Raw genomic sequence first — 20964 nt, 5'->3', positions numbered from 1 at the left:
TTCTGCTAACTTTCTTGCATGCTTTACAAGTGCTCTGTAACATGAGTGTATGCAGATAAACAGTGGGACACAGAACCCCATTTTGAGAGAAAGGTGGGATATAAATCCCATGAACGAATGAATGAATGAATGAGAGTTAATGCTTCAAGTTTATGATTCCCAAACTGCAGACAGTAGATACATTGATGACCTATAAGAAGGTATGAAGTTGCTTTATAGAGAGTTAGACTTTTTGTTCATCTAGCTCAAGTTTATCTAATATAGGAGCAATTTTTCAAAGTCTCAGGAGAAAGATTTTCAGCTAATATCAGAAAGAGTACTAGAAAGGATTGATGTTACTGACAAAAATGGCATTCACCAATTGGTAGTATAGCCAAACAAGTGGGATTCTGGACAGGATGAGATTCTTTCACAGCAGTGTGTGTGTGTGTGTGTGTGTGTGTGTGTGTGTTTGTACCCATTTCCATAATCTTTTCTTTTTCATCCATGTTTTTATTTTTGTTTTTTTAGAGTAGGACTTAACCTACAAATACTCCTGGAAAGCTGAACAGATAGAAAATTGGTAGAAAGAGGGCAGCAGGTTAAAAAAAAAAGACAGTTGTTCATTCTCTTTTGCAAGATAGAATAATTTTGAAGATTAACATCCCTAAGAGTTGTGCCCAGGTTCATCAACTCAGGCCTCCATTTGTAAAAAAAGAGAGGATCTCTGAAATGCTGCAGCATTCATCTGTAACAAATCAAAACTGACTTGAATTTTCAGGAACAAGGAAGAATGAAAAAGTGATCACTCCATTTCAGCTTCATGTGTGGGTTTCAAAGGGAGTAAAACTGATGTGTGGGGCTGGACTTCCCTGATTTCTGTAAATTGTACACTTTTTTCTCAAATTGAACTTCAAAATCACTCACCACAGTTCCGGCAGCTAAATAAGTGGAGGCCTGGGATGACTTAAGGAACAGATCTATAATAAGAACATGTGCAATTGGACCTCAACAAACAGAAAGAATTGAAGGAATTGAGTGCAATTTCCCCCAATTCACTTGTAGGCCAGTGGTTTGTTTTTTTTTAATCACCTCTTCTTACCATGAAAAAGATCCTACCAATTGCCATAACATTTGCCCTCTCTTTTAAGAGAGCAAAAAGCCCAGCTTGTTTTTATTGTTTCATTTTTATTCCTCTTTTGTGCACGGATGTTTCTAGCAGGTTCTTTTTGGTGCACAGGGAGCTTGCGCGGTTTCGTTTTTGCCAGCTCCCTCCGGAAGGAAAACAGGCAACTCCAGACTGGGGTCTGTCAAGCCCCATAGTTTCTTAAATTCCCTGATACAGTTTTGACGTTTTGTCCCTTTGGTTTGATTTAAACGGTCATTACATATGTTCAGGGGCATGGTGGTATCTTTCTACCTAATTATATTTTCTGAAGTGTGCTGATTTGTACTTTTAAAAAACTTTGAAAAAGCTTCATTTTTTTTTAAAGTGCCAAAATGTTTTCAAAAACTAAAGTGATCCTGCAAGAAGCAGCTACCATAGACAACCTGGGGCCTTTTTCCCTGAAGGGCCACCAAAAAGAACCACTGGAAAGAACTTTAGATCATCTTCCAGCATATCAAGGGTGCTGGATTGACAATCACAGACAAATTGTGCTCGATCCTATGTTTCACATGAACATATAGGCCCTGTACAAACGGGCCATTTTATACGTACTCCGTAAGTACTAGGGTTGCCTGGGGGCGTCTCTTTTAGATGCCTTCAACCCTAGTATGTATGGAGTACATACAAAATGGTGGCACCCTGTTCACACGGGCACCGCCATTTTGACGTAATGGCCGTGCTGCGTCCAAACTGTGTGCGTGCGGCCATTACATCATGGCGCTGCTGTAGGCGCTTATGGGGCCCTTTCAGCGGTGCCGAAAGGAGCTCCATTTTGGAGCTCCTTTGGCCATGCATATCACTGGTGCAGCCTTTAAACGGCAACACCAATGACACAAAGAGAAAGGGGCCAAGCAGCCCCTTTCTCCCTTTCCCTGTCACTGTTGGATCGACAGTGCCGCTTCCCTGCTGCCTGGAAAAGCGGTGGATCGGGGCCTCAGGGCTGCCGCTGTGGCAGCTGAGGCCCCGATCCATTGGGGAAAGGGGCGGGTGCAGGCTGCCACAAAGGGTTGTGTACTGCTTGTCACAGAATCATAGAATCATAGAATCAAAGTTTATTTACTCTTTTCTTTCCTAGGTCACAGAATAACATCACAGCCAGTATGGTTCCAGCTTCCAAATATTATTATTATTATTATTATTATTATTATTATTATTATTATTATTATTATTATTTTATTTATGTTTCCCTGCCTCTCCCGGTGGATTGAAACGGGGTTACAGACTAAATAAAAACACAGAGTGTTTACATAAAAATTCCATTAAAAGCAGCTAAAAACAATAAAAAATATCCAACATCATACAATAACAATAGCATCATACAATAACAAGGCATTTCCCATGCCACTGAGATTTGAGAGGCATGTGATAATACACATCTGTTTACTTTCTTTCCTTTCCTAGGATAAAGGATGAAATCACAGCCTGTGTAGTTCTAACTTCTAGTTGGGGAGTGTGTGATAATGAGGAGCCTCTTAGAGCCTTCTTCCCGGATGACAAAGAGTTAAATGTGGGAGCAGGCACAGTTGCATTGTAATGAAGCTCAGCATCACAGGTGACAAGATAACAATTGTTCAGTGAGAGACCTGCTGGGCAGAAGTGCAAACCTTCGAGATGATTCTAAGGAGAGGTTTTAAAAAGCCTGAAAGCACCATGAGGCTTTTGTCTCTCATTCTCCTCAAAACAGGCCATTGAGAATTGGAAGTCGGATAATGGTGTCCCAACTCCCAGCTATTCCACGAATATCAAGAACTACGGATACTATCTGATTTGTGAGTAACATTAGGAGAATTTCTAGCCAATCACATTAGGATATTTTGATTCTTTTGTTGATTTGGCTAAAACGATCTATACTGTAACTTATACTTCTATCTGTGCCTAAGTACAAGATGATTCTTCATGTAGAGATACTTTTTTGTTATGAAGATTCCTCCCTTACCTGGTCCCATACCATATCCAATGAAGAATGTGTCAACAAAAATTGCACTGACATACATCATCTACTTCTCACCGGCTTTGGGATCTGTTTCACCATCTGCCTTGCATTGATTGATTAGGTTACCACATTATACTGGTCATCCATGTTTAGTTTGTGGTCTGCTAAGACCCCTAGATCCTTTCACTTGTATTGCTTTTAAGGTTTTCTTTTCTTTTCTTTTTAGGAGGAAAACCTTTCCTTGGAATTGACCTAAATAGCAATACAGTCAGTCTTTCATATCCCTGAATTCTGCATTCACAGATTCAATCATTTACAACTTGAAAATTATGTATATATGCATGTAGTTATATCTCAAAAACAAACCTTGATTTTGCCATTTTATATAAGGAAAACCATTTTATGGTTTTCCTTATATAATATATAATAGAGGCAAAATGGCTTTGAGAACTAATGTGACCCATGGCCTCTACTTTCCCCACGCTTTTTGCAGAGAACAAAGTCTAAGTAATAGGAATAGAAAGAAAAACTGTTGTATGAAATGATGTGATCTGACCCAATGACCCATTTAGCTGAGGATGCATACTAAACACAACATTCAGTTCAGGCCCTGCAATAGTACTTTGGAAAGAGGATTCTGTGTCCAATGACTTGAGCTGCCTCAGGCCTCACCCGTATCACCTCCGGACTGAATCCAAGCCTTGCTTCAAAAAAAATCAGAGATTTTGTATGTCTTTTAAGCAATTTGCAAGGGGAACCAAACAAAGAGTTGTTGCATTTTTAATTTGTTGGCAGCATTAGATAACTTTCCTACTTCTGAGGGAATGAAATTTGATATATTTCAGAGGAAGAAAATTGCAGGGTTGTCTTTTTTAAAAAAATAACACATTTATTGTTATTTGCAATAGCAGTTTTCAAGGGGTCTAAATTTTCTTATCCTGATGCAATGGTGAGGCCTGGTATTTGGATGAAATTAGCAAACATGCCCCCAAGCAGTTCGTGTGGGATTTTAATAGACAATCTGAGATTATCTACTTCTCTCCTATGCATACTTTCCAACTGTCCCAGATTGCCAGGAACAGTCCTGAATATTCCTTTGTCTTTCCAGTTTTCCAACTGCTTTTAAAATCTTCCAATTTCTCACTCATCTTCCCACTTTGTCTTTAGTTTACTTTAATGACTACAAACTGAGTTCAAAGTACAGTAGTGCATACTTAACTAACTCAGCAGAGGAGTAGAAGAGAGGGGCTGAATCCTTCTGCAGCTTCTCCTAGCTTGTCTGTTCTTCCTCGTTAATACTTTTTTCTGTCTTGACTACACTCAGTTATTTCTTTGCCTCCTATGTCTAGGTTTTCATCTGTGAAATGTTGGAGCATGTACCCTATGTGCCACTTCTAGGAAGGCTGGTAGGAATGGGGGGGGCCCCCCCCCCCCCCCCCGTATTCAGGTGACTAGGAAAAATGGATGGTGCACTGCCAGTCTGAAGACAGGGAATTCATATCAGTTCGAAGTTAACCAAGGCAATTTACCAATTTCCCCCTTCTCTACTTATTAATTATTGTTGCTGTTTAAAAAAAACATTTTATGAGTTACGCCTTGGGGAAATACCGAGGAGAGAGAGAGAGAGAGAGAGAGAGAGAGAGAGAGAGAGAGATGGGTACATATTGAAGTCCTTTGGAACATGGTCACCTTGAGCAGAGGATTGCGGATTCAGTTTCTTATTAAATTGATGTGTCCCAAAAATAAGTTGGAGCTCTGTTAAATGAATCATATAAGTATTAAGAGTTCTAGTTAATAACAGCTATGATTCATATTACATTTTCAATCATTTATGTCTTCCACAGTGTCCATTCATTATAATATAGTCCCCCTTATCATCTATGCAATTAATTTTCTAGTTCTTTCACCAGATAAAATTAGGTATAAAACCCCTCTTTGTACTCTTATATCTTTTGCATGAAAAAAAGCAGTGAAAGTATCGAATTGTGGATATAGAATTTATACCTTCAAATCCCTTCTATCAGTTAGTATGAAAGAAGAAGAAAAGATACCGGGAGAGTTCTGGCGGAAGGACTTGTGCTGATTAAGAGAGGCAGCAGAATGGAGCTCTCCTTGGCCAGCAACTGGGTGTCCTCCAATAAATAATAAATAAATAAATAAATAATTTCTATCCCGCTTTTTGCCAGGCAATCAAAGTGGCGTACAACAGGTTAAAATACATCCATATATACATAATGCCCCCCTTAAAACAAGATTAAACAATGTAAGATTAAAAACTACATATTAAAACCAACTAAGCTAAATAAAAATCATCATGAGCAGAGTTCACTGGATGGGAAGTCTTATTTGTGGCCGAGCATTTTATTCCGGGAAGGCTTGCCGGAAGAGATCCATCTTAATGGCCTTTTTAAAGCTCTCTAGATTGGTAATTTGACGGATCTCGTCTGGCAGGCCATTCCATAAATTGGGAGTGGCTACAGAGAATGTCCTCTGGGAGGTTGCCATCAACGTGGTCTTTCAGGGCTGTAATAAATTCCTCCCAGAGGACCTGAGTGTACGGGGCGGATTATATGGAAGCAGGCAATCCCTTAGATAGGTTGGGCCCAAGCCATGTAGGGCTTTAAAGGTGATAACCAACACCTTGTACTATGCCTGGAAACTGATAGACAGCCATCAGATGCCATCATTTTTTAGTCCCTACATGAGTAGACCCATTGTGTCAATGGGATTTTCTTAATGTTGCCATATTAAGATTTGATTGATTTAAAGAGATCCTTTTAGTTGGAACTAGACAGATTTGGATTTAGATTTATGGGTTATCAGGAAGCACAGTGGTACAACAAAGGTTATATGGGGCCATAATTGTGATGATATAAGGGCAATAAACATAATTGGTGGGCACTACCTATAAGAGAAGGACAAGTAGACAATTTCTCTATAACTCTCCATTACACTGTGAGGCAAGCATAGCTGAAGCACATGTCAACAGGTCTTCAGAGTCATACTCAATACTCAAACTGCTAAACCAAGCTGTCTCTCCAGCTTCTACCTTACCAACAATTACTGTCTGTTCTAATAAATCATATCTTCTGATAAAAATGTCCAAAGTATGTTAGGCTCAGCTTAGTCATCTTGTCTTCTAGGGAGAGTTCAGACTTTATTTGTACTAATACTTAAGATGAACAACAACCAACCTCCCAACCAGATGATCACGCCCTTGGGCTTTTACTTGGTGTGGTCTGCACCCCCTCACCCTTCTGGTGATGCCCCTGCCTGAAATCTCAGGAAATGGGAAACTGTGTGACAATCTTCTGGTGTATGGAGGAAAACAGGAAGTTTCCTTACTTCAGATTAGTATCCTGGTCTATTTTGATCAGGAGTGCCTAAGCACAAAATAACATGACACTTTTGTGAAATGATACTATCTGGTCAGGTAAGCTTTTGTTTAAGTAAACCAAAACATTTTGAACCTTCTGGACACTGCTTGAAGGCTTCTTCCAAAATGCATTCAGGGATGACCTTTTCTTCCATTTACTTCCACTTTTCTCATGATTTCCATTTTGGTGGCCAAATGTATAGATCCATATTTTCATAACATGCTGGGGAAAACCCATGAAGCAGGCATATCTGTTTATCTATTTTCTTTTTGTTTTGTTGCTCACAAGTGTTCAGTAAGGGATTTTGGAGGCAGTTGCTGTTCACCTTGCCTGTTATAGGCAGTAACACATAGCTATAGTAGTATCTGCTAAAATAACATCCCAGGCTTTCCCAGCTTAGGCTCCATTGCATTGGTCATTGCAAACATGCTGGTGGAAACTGAGATCAAAACTCTGCATATCTCCTGCCTTCCTTTTCTATCCTCCAATACTGGTGCAGCTAAACAAATTCAGCTGAACAAAGGATGAGGAGGGAAAAAGAGAGATTGGTTGTCTAGTAAAAGCCTGTATAAAAAGGGATCTTCTTTGACAGAGGCTTCACTAACTGAAATATGCTTGTAGTTATATACCATCCAAGAGTGTTCAACTGCATGACCAGAATTCTGTTGATAAGTTGTAACTAGAGAATCAGTTATCAACATATAACTGATTCAATGGCTATGCTCTAGTCATGGCTGACAATAGGGATTTGGTCCATGTGAAATGGTTACAGTAGTGGAATTCCATTTATGAACTCAATAAATCTGTCACACAATGGCCAAAGAAGTACAACCACATACATAAAAGAACCAATACATGTGTATGACACCAACAGTATTCCGGTCTATTTTTCTGTATCAAGAAAATGAATAGAGTTGAAAGATAAGGATAACAATACTAATAATAATAATAACAAAAGATAATAATGATAATTTTTCTTCATTTTTTTTAAAAAAAGATTTAATTTCAAAACTAATAAATAAAAGACTACATAGGACACTTCTGGAAATCCTATTTATGTACAGGTCCTGTGACCTGAATCTTCCTGAGTGTCTGGATTGCCATGATTCTCTTGATATCCACAAAGGTCCTCTTTTTGGTTTCAGGGAGGATTTTGAAAATATAAACAAAGGTAGCTATAGAGACAGGAAAGAACAGCAGGAAGCTGAAGTCACCAAGTTGTTTCTAGGACAAGGAGAGAAAAGGAGAGCCATGAGCACAAATTGGAAGGTCCCTTGGGCCCTGCACACTCCATCAAGAAGCAAAAGGTTGGATTATCTTATTTTCTTCCATCCTTCTAATGACCCACAATGATGATATGAGGGCCAAGCTAGAGTTTTCAATTTGTAACCCATTCAACCACTTGATGTAGAAATTTCAGATGGTAGAATGCTAGAAGGACCATTTGGCCCAACCCCTGCCATGCTGGAACAGATTATGCAGCACTCCCAAAAGATGTCCATCTAACCTCTGTTTAAAGACTTCCACAAAGGAAAGCCTTCCAAGTTGTCATAATCTACCGTTAAACAGTTCTTATAATGAAGACATTTTACCTAGCAGTGTCCCTAGCATTGGTGTCTGGAAGGGGACTTTTGGGGGAGGGGGCGCTTCCCTGCCCTGCCCTGTTCCCCTCTCCACCTGTCATTTCATTGCCTGCTCCCTTTCCCTAGCCAGCCACTTAGATGCCCATCCAGGGCTGCCTGGAGGCACGTGAGCAGCTGGGCAAGTGAGGTAGTGGAAGAGGGGTGTGCTGCACCTCCTTTTCTGGTGCCTTGGCTCTCTGTTCTGAGAGAGCCACAGCCCCACAGAAGGCAGGAACGGTGGGAGGGGCACACAACTGGGTGTCACCCCTGCTCTGAGGTGTCACCTGGAGCATTTTGCACCCCCTGAGCCCCTCTAGTGATGCTTCTGATTTTTCCTAATGTCTATGTGGAATCTCCTTTTCTTATAATTTGAATTCATTGGTTCATATTCTAGTCTCCGGGAAGCAGAAAACTCACCCCATCTTCTACATGAAAGATGTGAGTTTGTTCTGATGAAATAGGAAACCAAATGAAACAAGACGCTAGGTTCCTCTCATTCATATAAGGTTTGATCAATGCAAAGTCTTCATTAGAAGCTTATATTATATCCTATTAATTCCTTTCCATGCTCATGAGAGCTCTGTAAGCTGAAAATGTGTAGTCCACAGTAGGGTAGCTACTGCATTGGATTACTTCAGTTCCTGTTTCAGATACCAGATTGATGAACATCACCAGAACCTGATGACAGACAGAAACACATGAGGTCCCCCTATTCAAAATTAATCTATCCTTCCACCTAGCTCAGTATTATCTATTCTTCTAACAACAAGAATAGTTTTCAAAGATCTCAGACATGGGCATTTTATCAGCATGTCTGAAGATGCCTTGTACTGAACGTAAGACCATATACATGAAAAAAATATGTTCTACCAGTGAGCTCTGGTGCCATCTTTGAGAGAGGCAGAGCTATTTATCCAAGGCTATGACTCCACTGGGTCTTTCAGCCCCAAATCTCTCCTTTCAGCCATATGGCAAAAGGTGTAAATCTTTAAAATGCTTAGCAATCAGCTTCAAGAAATATTAAGGGGCAAGGAAATAAGGCTGCCAGGTGCAATAGGTGACAGGACTCTTGTACTTTGAATAACTGTGTTATGGTTGCTGCTGCATGCCTTCACATCATTTTTGACTTATGAAAACCCTACGGTGAATCTAACATGATTTTATTTTGGAAATATTTGTTCAGAGTGGGTGTGCCAATGCCTTCTATTCATGATTTTAACCTTGGGCTCCTGGAGTCATAGTCCAACACTGAAACTACTACACACAATAGTTCTATAAGAAATGGAATTCTGGCAAGTTGACTGTCATGCAAGCAACACCTGCAGAAATATTCTCTTAAATGAAAATATTGGACAGGAGCCCCATCCTCCTGTCCATTATTTCACCTGGCAAACCTAGCAAGGAATGATAACAAATTGGTCATTTCATGCTCATAGCTTCATGAATGAAGTTCTTGCAGAATAAAGATGGTGTATAAGCTTGGCCATCTTCTATGTATACAAACAATGCATGTCCCACTAAACTGAGTTTCAGTGTCACTCACCTGTACATGAAGGAATGTCACTCCTGTAATAAAGCTGATAAGCCATTGCACAAATCCTGCAATCATAAAAGCGGAGGCTCGTGATGACTGACAAAACAACTCTACTACAATTACAGGTGGAACTGGAACTGCAAAGAGAAAAAAGTTTCAAGGTCCAGGGTACAATTTATTTATTTATCTTATTATCTCACCAGTGCCTCTTAGTCAGATCATGAACTGCACCTAAGAAGCTCAACACATCTTCTGAGAACTTACTTGGCCCAAAGGACTGTCCAAGGAGGAATAAGTCAATCAAAATGGCACTGACATATGACATCTCTGGGATGATTTGCTGTTGGAGAAGGGTGACATATTTCAGTTACGTAAAATAAATCTGGCAAGGCTGATTACTTGTTCCACTTCTTTTGAATCTTTGTTTAAATTATATTGCACAGTTCTTAAGGATTATTGTTATTTCCCAGTCAAAGTGGGACAAAATAAGATCTCAGTTCTCCTTTATGCTGATGACATTATTCTTAGAGCTCATGCTCAGCAGGATTACATAGGTTCTTAAAGCAATTTAGTTATTACTGCCAAAGTGAACAACTCTCTGTAAATTACAGCAAAACCAAGGTTAGTACTTGGTAGAATCTAGGGATGCTTACATCTGGACTATGGGTGGAAATAATTTAGAACAGATCCTTTCCTTTGAGTACTTTGGAGTTATATTCCAATAAGCAGGAATTTGGTCACTCCAAGTGTACAATAATCTTTAAGATTCCCAATGGTTTGCTATGATTCCATTGCACCAAAGGGGCAAGCATGTGCAATTGGCTTCATATCATGTTAGGATGCTGCCATAATTGTTATATGGGACCCCATTCTGGGCTGTGGACAAATGAGAACCAACAGAAAGAGCCCCTTGTGTCGATTTCTTTTTATTCTAGTTTCTACTAAAATGTCAGCAATTCATGCTGAATGGGAATGAATGTTGGTAAAATGGAAGTTTTTAAGCTTGCTCTGTTCTATTGGCAAAAGGTGATATTTAAGCAGATATCAGGATGTGTATTGTCTGCAGTGGAAGGAATAGGCTCTGGAAACAAAAGATCCTTTTTATCATTGCAAATATGGGGTTTTCAGTCCCTTATTGACTTTGAGCTGTGACAGATCAAAGTTAACTTTGCTGCAACACATTTAAGATACCGAAATGACGTCTAAAATATCTGCTATAGCAAGCTGCTTATCAAAGAAACTATATGTGCATTTTCTCCCTTCTCTAATATTTCAAAATATCTGCTTGGCCTTGTTGTTGTGTGTTTTCAAATCATTTCCAATTTATGGTGAACCTAAGATGAATGCCTAAGGGATTCTCTGGGGAAAATTTGTTCAGAGGGGGTTTACCCTTGTTTTCCTATGAGGCTGAGAGAGAGTGACTCGCCCAAGGTTACCTAGAAGGTTTCAGTGGCTGAATGGGGATTGGTACCATGATCTCCAGAGTCATAGCCCAACACTCCAACCTTTACACCATGCTCACTGTTCCTCCTTAAAATGTGATTGGCTTTTACTTTTTTAAAATTATCTTTATTGATTTTTCCATTCAATTCTTCAAATGTACAATGCATGTTTTATACAGTAAATTTTCTCATTGTTGACCATTTTTTTACATAAGCAAAACTAAATGCCCTTCCCTTGGCAGATTTGACAGGGCACATTCATGGTAACCTTATGGAAACTAGAATCTGTTTTTGTTTTGTTTTTTGTAACTTCTTAATTCTATTTTTAAATGCTCGCATGAAAAAAAGGTAATTTTGTAATATATTTGTATAATGGCTGCTTGTTAAACTGTAAAATATTTTGACTGATTAAAGATGGACTATGCTTATGGATTTCAGTCATATATTAGTGATCTTGTCAGGTAGTTTTGAACAGAAGGGATTTTCTTCTTTGCAAATACCATCCCTTATTTCATGACACAATTGACCCATGTGTGCCACAGAGTTTCAAGAAGTGAATCCAGGTGAAATCTTTAGCATTGGGAATCAAAATTTATGTCATCTGCCCAGAAAAGATATAAAAATGGGAACCTACATACCCATTTGCACTGTCATGCATTCCTTTGCACCAAAGCCTAGAGAGTATCAACTGAAATTTTGCATCAAGAAGATACAGTGTACATTTCCATGCACAGATGTATGTGCAGAAGTATGTATAATCCACAGTGCACATCAGGAAATGATTTGATATGCATCCATGTAGCTGAGCAACCAAGTGCAATGTCATCACATAGAACTCCACTTTCTCATCCTTGAATATAGCTGCTATGTCTTGGATTGAAATGGATATTTCTCAATTACAATGGATGTCTTCAATTACAGACCTGAATTTCGAGGGACATGGTTATCAGAATTAAGAGGATGGAACAGGCTAAAAAGCCAATGAGAAGCAGTACCCTTCGTCCCAAAGTATCCACCAGGAATATCTAAGGAATTAAAAAAAGTAAAAAGAAAAGGAACAGAAACAGAACAGAGAGATAGAAGCCATCATAAGAGTTAGTGGACACACTCAGACCTTTGCTCAAATCACTGAATCAGGCCATATTCCATTGCTAAGCATTAACATAATTCACTCTCTGATTAGGATATTCTATAGTAGAGGTAATCAGAGTGCACCCCTGGGACACTATATACAACCCCAGAGCTGTTTCTGTGAGCCTGCCCTTCCCCAACTCCCCAAGCTGCCTTTTTCTATGGTAAAAAAGTGAAGCTTCTTTTCTAGAAGCCTCTAGGAGTTTTAAATAAGTTGCACAACACACTTGAACCATTTAACATTTTTTAAAAATCCATTTTTCAAAACCTGACTCCTGATCATGTCCAGATTGATTAACTGATTGACCAGATTACTGCATGCATTTTTGGCATTCATGTGGTCCTGGCCTGGAGATTTCCAGACACAGAAAATTCACTTCTGAATTTAACTAAATCACATGCCTCCATCTAACAGGCAGAATTCAAAGACATAGCCACATTAGCCTGAAAAAACAACAACAGTTGTCAAAGGGATTTTGTCACACCTTTGATACTTGAAGGAAAAAGCTGATAGCATGAACTTTCCTAGATTTAAGTCTACTTTCTCAGATTGCTTCCTCTTTTCAGTTAATCTCAAAGGTGCTACAAGATCCCCTCCCATTTAACATGGTTCTTGTAGATAGGAAATGGAAAGGAGGGAATCACTTGTCTATACTTGGCCTTTCTTCGACAATTTACTCTTGGCTTTGCTTCCCAGTGTAAGAAGCTCCTGGTTACTGTGCAGGAAGGAAATGAAGTTAGATGAGCTTCACCAGGTGACTGTGCTTCCATTTCTGGGGAAGAATAGCAATAGCACTTCCATTTCTGTACTGCTTTAAAATGCTGAGCACTCTCTAAATGACTTGTAAGCCAGTTGCCACAATAAGCTGGGTACTCTTTTTACTGACCTACGAAAGGATGGAAGGCTGAATCAACCTGGAGTCCTGTGGGATCAAACTCACAATGTTTTGGCTACAGTACCAGCATTTAACCATTGAGCCACCAGAACTGAAAGAAAGATGGAGCCAGGTGCCCCTCTCCTTTCCTGTTTTTACTTATTGTTTGATTTCGTAATTATTACTGAAAATAATTTTGTTGTCAGTAAGATGGGGTTGTTAAAAATGACGTGCACAGAATGTCAAATATGTTAGATGTCTCACTGCTTTAATGTATCTGTAATTTGGCAGGGATGTGCCCTCCAGCCATTGAATGGAAGAAATGAAAGAGGCCATGTTTTTTTGCAGTTCAGGAAGCATTTCATGTAAAAGAGTTTTTTAAAAAATAAAATAAAAAAGATGACTTTTTGGCAAGCTAAGAACCAAACAACATATGTACTCTGTGGCAGCCTTCTTGACATGGATCTCTCCAGATGTTGTTCACTACATGTACCAGCATGGCCACTGGACAAAGGCAACCAGAGTTGTAGCTGACCACATCTGGAGGGATTCAGGCTGAGAATGGTGCTCTCCAAAGATGACTTATAAAGAATGCATAGAGAACTGTGATAACCTTGAGAAAAGCTGCCACAAGTAAATTTTCAGAGCATTACTATAAAAGAATACTGTTAACATTGGCTGTTCAGGGACTGATGAGTCTTTGGATTTAGAACATAGGTGGATATAGTGTGGCTTATGGGCTGCTTTTGGTTGCTAGGGCTGTTTTTGGTCATCATAGACTTCCCCCCAAGAATCAAAGAAATGACCCATAATGGCCTCTGTGGGTTTGGGAGTATTTTGTTGTTGTGTGTGTTCAAGTCATTTTCAACTTATGGTGAACATAAGCCAAGCTACGATGAGGTTTTCTTGACAGGTGTCTTAACAGAGGGTTTGCCATTGCTTTCCCCTGAGACTGAAGGTGTGACTTGCCCAAGGCTACCCAGTGGATTTCATGGCCAAGCTGGAAATCAAATCTTGGTCTCCAGAGTCGTAGTCCAACACTCAAACTACTATGTCATGCTGGCTCTCTAGGGGGCAGTAGCACCATGTTATTTTAGGCCCAGGAGATGCCTTTTAAAAAACCAGGAGATGCCTTTTAAAAATCTATCCCACTGGGATAGATGCAAACCCTGGTTATTGAAATGCTCCTGGATAAGCATGGCTGCGGTCCAGGTTGCACTCACCCAGCCTCACCTACATGCAATAACACCAGGTTTTGACTTTAGTATCCCGAGTCTGTCCCAGCAGGATTAGTATGTGCAATAATCTCCTAATAAATAGTTCCCTAGCAAGTACAGTGTTAGTTTGTGTGGCTGTTTAAAATCTCCTGGGGGACTAATGCTGCCTTCTAGCCTCCCACAGTCCCCCACCCCTTATTTAGAGCATAAGAGAAGCAAGGAGAGAGAAACTTACCCCTAACAAAGTTGAGCAGCTGAGTAAAGCTGTTGAGGCGATACTAATATAGTGCACATTGCTAATTCCCACATTTGTACTCCCATAGGTTCTCTCCGTATAAAAGTATGCCTGAAATTAGACCAAAATAAGTCAAAAATATTTTTCAGAATGGAAAAAATACTCATGAATCAAAGTTTTGAGGGACCAAAGCACCCACATGGAAGCTTCTTTTTTTATTGCCCTTTGTCCCAGTGATTCCCAAAGAAAACTTTACGAAGTCCCCAGAGCTGCTTCAAGTTCCCTTTGGAACTAAGGTGGGATATAAAGATAAATAAACAAACAAAGGCTGACCTCCTGTAAGCTCAATGTCATTGTAACTCACTATCTTTTTGTTATTGCAGGGGTAACAATTCTGTTCTGATAGTGCAGTGAACAACATTGCCTCTTCAGTGAGACAAGCTCCTGAAAGCAGCTATTTCCATGCTGGTGGAGAGCAGGGAAAGTATTAGGGACATGTCCAGCTATTTTCCTTTTCCTAGACATTTAACAATAACATCACCTTCAGGAATCTCCAATGGGCCTCTAGGAGGTCCTTGAAGAAGCCTGTCACAGTGCATCTCACTGCAGGAAAATAGCAGGGCACATCTCTGCTGCTTCTCCATAGATTTACAGACATGAAAATGGCTGTCATGTGAGAGAGGGCCACAATGCCAAAAAGATGGGTTTGGGAAGGGGCTGCACTGAGCATTGTATCATGTCCATGTTCCAGCAATACATCTACTGATTATGATTATGATTATTATACTTTGATTATATAGCGCTGTAGATTTACATAACCCCGATGGAGGGTTGTTGTTATTGTTGCACGCCCTTAAGTCTTTTCTGTCTTCTGACCCTAAGGCGATCCTATCATGGGGTTTTCTTAGCAAAGTTGGATCAGAGGAGGTTTTCCATTGCCTTCTCCTGAGGTTCAGAAAGTGTGGTTTCCCCAAGGGCACTTAGTGGGTTTCATGGCTGAGCAGGGAATCGAACCTGGTCTCCAGGATCGCAGTCCAACACTCAAACCACTATGCTGCAGTGGCTTAGATTCTGCTCTTTGTTTCCCAGCAAAACTCAACAGGACTTGGTCCTGAATTTTGTTTCATTCCTAAAGAGAAAAAAAGCAATGGAGCACAGGAAATGGCATCATATGAGGGTCATCACTTGGAAGGTGCACAGGATGTGGACTGCACCAGATGTCACTTTGGGAGGGTTAACACCCTTCTATCTCAAGACCCTCTCAGGAGGAGGGAGGCTTGGGTGTATACCAAGCAACGGAGAGATGACAGCATGAACTATGACACTGGGATGGTAACAATCCTAGTGCCACTACATCATATCAAGGTATCATCTAGTTCAAGAGTTCAAGAGTACTGATTAGCATCAAGTCTCCAAGGTTTCAGGGCTGTCTGACAACAAACTATACCTGAAACACTTGTCTTATAATGTGGGGCACTCTATCATTACCAGTTGGCTAGAGAACTTCAGATAAGATAATGCTTGAATCCGTGGATTAAAAAAAAAAATCCATGGATACGGAAAGCTGACTGTATGTTACCTTTCTCCCAAGAGGGGAGCTGAAGTGGCTTCCAAAAATAGTAAATCAAAAACCTTTACACTAAAAATGTAAAAAGCAATTTAAAATCCCCACATTAAACACCATAAAATTATTTAAACATCATACAAAAGTTAAAAACAAATGAAATACACCAATACATTTTTAAAAATCTTCTTGGTTAACCATTAAATGCTTGCTTAAAAATATATTTGCCCGCTGGTGGAAGGAAAGAAGGGAGGAGGTCAGCCTTGCCTCCTGCAGAAGGAAGTTCCAGGGCTTAGGAGCAGCCGTTCTGTCTTATGTCCTCACCTAATATACCTGTGATGGTGACAGGAAGCTCTTAGCATTCTTGTAGAAGTTTTACAGGAATTACCTATAGAATTAAGACTAATGGCATGTGGACTATAGGATGAGTATCTCTTCATTCATTGTGGTTCACCTTCCTATGTCTGATAGTTTTGCCCTCCTTACCGCATTGGTCCCACATAGCTGCAGACCACCCATCAGGACCACTATAGTAAGGACATGCCACCGCAAGCTTCGGGTCCCTAGCAGTTTGATTGCATTCATCTGCTTTTCAGCCTTCTCAGCAATGTCCTCTTCACGAAGCTCCTCAATCTCATCATTGACATTATCTCTCTCTCTCAACATCTTCAAAACTGAAAGGGAGCAAATGCAGAAAGGCTTTGAATTAGTATCCAGGTGAAACATTCAGGTACCATCCACAGTAATATCTTCAGGACAAGACTTTGGGGCACAGGCCCCCTCCCTAACTCAACAGAAAGAGCAAATGTACCCCAAATATGATGGACACCTCAGGGGAAATGGCTTACCCTCAATATGGATCCCCAACAAGTAAACAAAGCACAAGTGGGCAACCTGTACCCTGCAGGTTCCACATGGCTTCCTGGTCATTTGTGTGCTTTCCATCCCCAACTATCATTTAACAAATGGTTTTAAACATATAATTTAGAGTAACATTTCTCATTTAAAACAAGGCAAAATTCTCTGAACATCCTCCCCCCCCCACACACACACACTTCAAAGGAGGATCAATTAAATCAGGAATGCAATTCTGATATTTATTTTTTTAAGGTAATTATTATTATCAACATGTCCCTGTTACTTTCCCTGCTCTCCATCAACATGGAAATAACTGCTTTCAGGAGCTTGTCCCACTGAAGGGGCAATTTTGTTCACTGCACTATCAGAACAGAATTGCAACTCCTGCAATAACAAAAAGAAATGGAGTTATCAATAATAATAATAATCAACCAAAGAAAAAGAAAAAACCTGCATATACAAAAACTTTGAATACATAAAATATATGACATAAACAATAAACATCTGTTCGGTTTTTTATGCCTGGTACAGATGGGCAGGAAGGGATGACAAGACAGTACCTCTTTCTGCCTGGATTGTTGCTGCGCCAACTGCACAGGTGCGGCAACAATCCACCCCAAAAAGGAACTGCAAAAAGCAGCTTCTCTCCATGCCGCTGCCAAGGTGCCATTAGTGCATTGGAGTGATGTGGTGACGTCTCTTGTGTGCCGCTCCGTTTGGACACGGCGCACAAGGCATATCATCGGCATGCACAGCTTGTGGATGTGCATGCGCCTAAAATGGCACCAGGAGAGTATGGAGCGTGCGGACGCTCTGTTCTCCCAAGCCCTAATTTCAGCCCCAGGCCACTGCAAAGTGGCGATTTGTACCGGGTCTTAGTTGTTTTCTCTTCCATGCCTTTAATCTATATAGACTTCCTTCCATCTCAGTGTTGGTTAATTTTAAACCTTTATAACTTATTTTCCTAGATCTGAGTCATCCTTCTAGTATCCTACAATTTCTGACAATGTGTTTCCTAAGTTTGTTCCATTTGGTACCTGAATTTTAATAATGGGAAGTCCACTTATACCCATAAACATAATCTTTTTTTTCCCTTTCATTTATTCATTTATTGCATTTGTATGCTGCCTTTCTCAGTGTAGGACCCAAGGGAGCTTGGGGAGGGTAAAGCAAAGATCTTGAAGGAACATTGATCTTTTGTCCTCCAGTGAAGTGGAATGGAGAAAGACTGAGTCTAAAATTACTTAACTGCACCTGGAACCTACTTACAATCAGTGTCCAGGGTTTTTGACACCTTGGACATGAATAATCCTAAATAGATGTACATTTTTTATGCTTATGTGTAAATTTCTATGGATTTTGCATGTGTCTTAATAACCCTATAATCATAACAACATAGTAGATCAACTTTATGTTAATATTGGAATATTAGTTGTCCAGAGTTTTGGGATTGGCTGTCAGCTTTATCTTGCCTTTCCATCTGATTCCAAGGAAGCTGTCTCAGTACTGAACCAATGTCTGTTTTCAGTAACAGATTGGATGAAAGCAAGCAAACTGAAACTTAGAGGTGTTCTTGATCAGCTGAAAGGCAGATAAGTGGTCCCCTGTGCTAGATGGGGTCCTATTCCCCCTGAAGTCTCAGGTTCATAGCCTTGATGTTCTCATACACTCAGTCCTGAGCCTGGAAGACCAGATTTCAGCAGTGGCCAGGAGTGCATTTGCTCAGCTAAAACTAGTGCTCCAGCTGCACCTGTTTCTTGAGAAGTCAGATCCTGGTTGTAGTAACACATGCCTTGATTGTTTTCAGTTTGGATTACTGTAACACACTATACACGGTGCTACCATTGAAAACTGCTCAGAAGCTTCAATAGTCCAAAATGCTGCAACCAGAATGCTAATTGGGCCCAGTTACAGGGATCATGTAATTCCCTTATTCAAACAGTTTAACTGGCTACCAGTTTGTTTTCAGGTACAATTTAAAGTGCTGATCATAATCAATAAAGCCCTACATGCCATAGGTTCAGAGTATCTGAAAGACTGTATTAATCTATATGAACTTGCCAGAGTCCTTAGGTCTACAGAAACAACCTGCCAGAGGAGATCCACCACATTTCAACTTTTACAGTCTTTAAGAAGGCCCTTAAGACGGATCTCTTCCAGAAGGCCTTCCCAACCTAGTTTCTTCTCCCTGAATATGAATATAAATATGACTCGATCGTGATCAAAGTCTCTCTATCCACCAAGTTTTCCCCAATTTTTATCCTACTGTATTTTAGTGTTTTTAAATTGTGATTACCCTATATTGTAGTTTTATAATTGGGATGGGGGATTGGGAAGGGATTAATTTTGAATTTTATTGTATTTTTAATGTATTTTTACTGAATATTTACCAGATTCTTCGTGATTGGGAAGGCTATAAATAAATCATTTATTATTATTATTATTATTATTATTATTATTATTATTATTATTTACTGGTGAAGGCTTTCTTTCAGTCCCACCACCACCAGAGGTGAGGACATGGAAGAGAGCCTTCTCAGTGGCTACTCCCATCCTCTAGAATTTCTTTCCATGGGAAACTAGACTGCCCTCTTCCTGCTTCCCTTTTGTTGTAATTCAAACACTTTGGGGGTTTTTGCTTGCTAACTTTTAAAGTGTAGTTGCTTACAGGCAGGCATGATATGGGGATGTGCTTTATTTTTAATTTCTGTACATCTTTTAATGATTTTGTAGTGCTTTAATGTGATGGTTTCCAATTGTCTTTAACATTTTGTTGCTAGGATTATTCTTTTTTGTGAACCATCTTGGATCTCACTCTGGAAAAAAAATGACACATTCATTCATTCATTCATTCACAGTCTCAGGAATAGGGCCAACAATGGGTAAGATCTTTTCATACTTATCAATTATTATCCAAGATAAGTGTGCAGCCCACATCTAGAGCTCTCAGTACAGTTTATAAACTTTCTACCTTTTTTTGCCTTTCCTTCATTCCTCTTCTGAATCATTAGATATCTTGGACTTTCAGGGAAGAAAGGCAACATCACACTTTGGGACAATGGCATGATTCCAGAAAGGCCCATAAGTACAGGCCATCCTAGGAAACAAAGTGATGACAGAGCAACAATGAAGAACTTGAGTGATAACAGCCGATTTGCTACACACCAACTGAATAGTTTTCTGCCTTACCTTTTGGTGTTCCTAGAACTTCTTGGAGAGCAAAGATCTGAGCCAACAGAACCCCAAGGGTTAGAAAGAAGTGGGGCATCATGACAATGCTACCCCTCAGGTTTCTGGGGGAGATCTCACCAAGGTACACTGGAACTGCACTGGAAACTATACCTGGTTAGAAGATAAATGAAGTGAGAATACACAGTGTGCATTTAAAGAAACATGTATCATCATCATCATCATCATCATCACCATCATCATCCTACCATTTTCTAAAACTGGGACTTAGAGCAGCTTACAATATTAAAAACCAGAACAGTTAAACATATAAAAGTGAGAGTTACAATAGAATGAAATTATTACAATTACAAGTATTGCCAATTGTTCATTCTGGAGTTCTGCAAAATGCAATTCTGCCCTCACATTGTACCGTATGAAAGGCTGATGTGTGAAAATTTTGCAGAGACATGCTGTTTGCCTCCATGGGTATGGAGAAATTTTCAATCTTTTCATCTAAATCAAGTCAGAACTGGCAAGAGCTTGGAATCTATGTACTGTGATTCATTATGTTATTGATTCATTCAGAAAACCAAACTGATATTAAGATAGTTCCCCCCCCCCCCGGCTTACATTATTCATACACACACACACACACACACACACACACAATATACTGCTTCTAACACCATCTTTGCAGAGTTTTTCACTCCATGGTAGGCAACAGTCAGGGTGACCAGATGTCATAACCACAAAGGAGGACAAGGCAGCACAAAATACAGCATTTTCAAGAAAACAAGTCTAATTAAAAAGTTTGTATGTACAGCGCTGTGTAAATTTACAGAGCTATATAAATAAAGC

At 39.8% G+C, this 20964-nt stretch overlaps 1 protein-coding gene across 1 annotated transcript in view; it reads right to left on the bottom strand.

Annotated features, from left to right (window-relative positions):
* Positions 1-7507: 7507 nt before the first annotated feature.
* The window catches only part of LOC121929163 (solute carrier family 2, facilitated glucose transporter member 5-like), a 23901-nt gene continuing 10444 nt past the window's right edge, over positions 7508-20964 (bottom strand). The window contains exons 5-12 of the mRNA XM_042464473.1: positions 20125-20277; positions 19907-20032; positions 16564-16751; positions 14514-14624; positions 11979-12080; positions 9878-9953; positions 9623-9750; positions 7508-7681 (exon numbers count right to left, since the gene is read on the bottom strand). Of these exons, the coding sequence (XP_042320407.1) occupies positions 7508-7681; positions 9623-9750; positions 9878-9953; positions 11979-12080; positions 14514-14624; positions 16564-16751; positions 19907-20032; positions 20125-20277 (1058 nt within the window). The remainder of the gene's footprint in view (positions 7682-9622; positions 9751-9877; positions 9954-11978; positions 12081-14513; positions 14625-16563; positions 16752-19906; positions 20033-20124; positions 20278-20964) is intronic.

The sequence above is a fragment of the Sceloporus undulatus genome, chromosome 4, assembly GCF_019175285.1.
Source record: "Sceloporus undulatus isolate JIND9_A2432 ecotype Alabama chromosome 4, SceUnd_v1.1, whole genome shotgun sequence".
Classification (NCBI taxonomy): domain Eukaryota; kingdom Metazoa; phylum Chordata; class Lepidosauria; order Squamata; family Phrynosomatidae; genus Sceloporus; species Sceloporus undulatus.
Note: the sequence above shows the minus strand (reverse complement) of the source record. Positions and strands in the feature narration are given on the sequence as shown.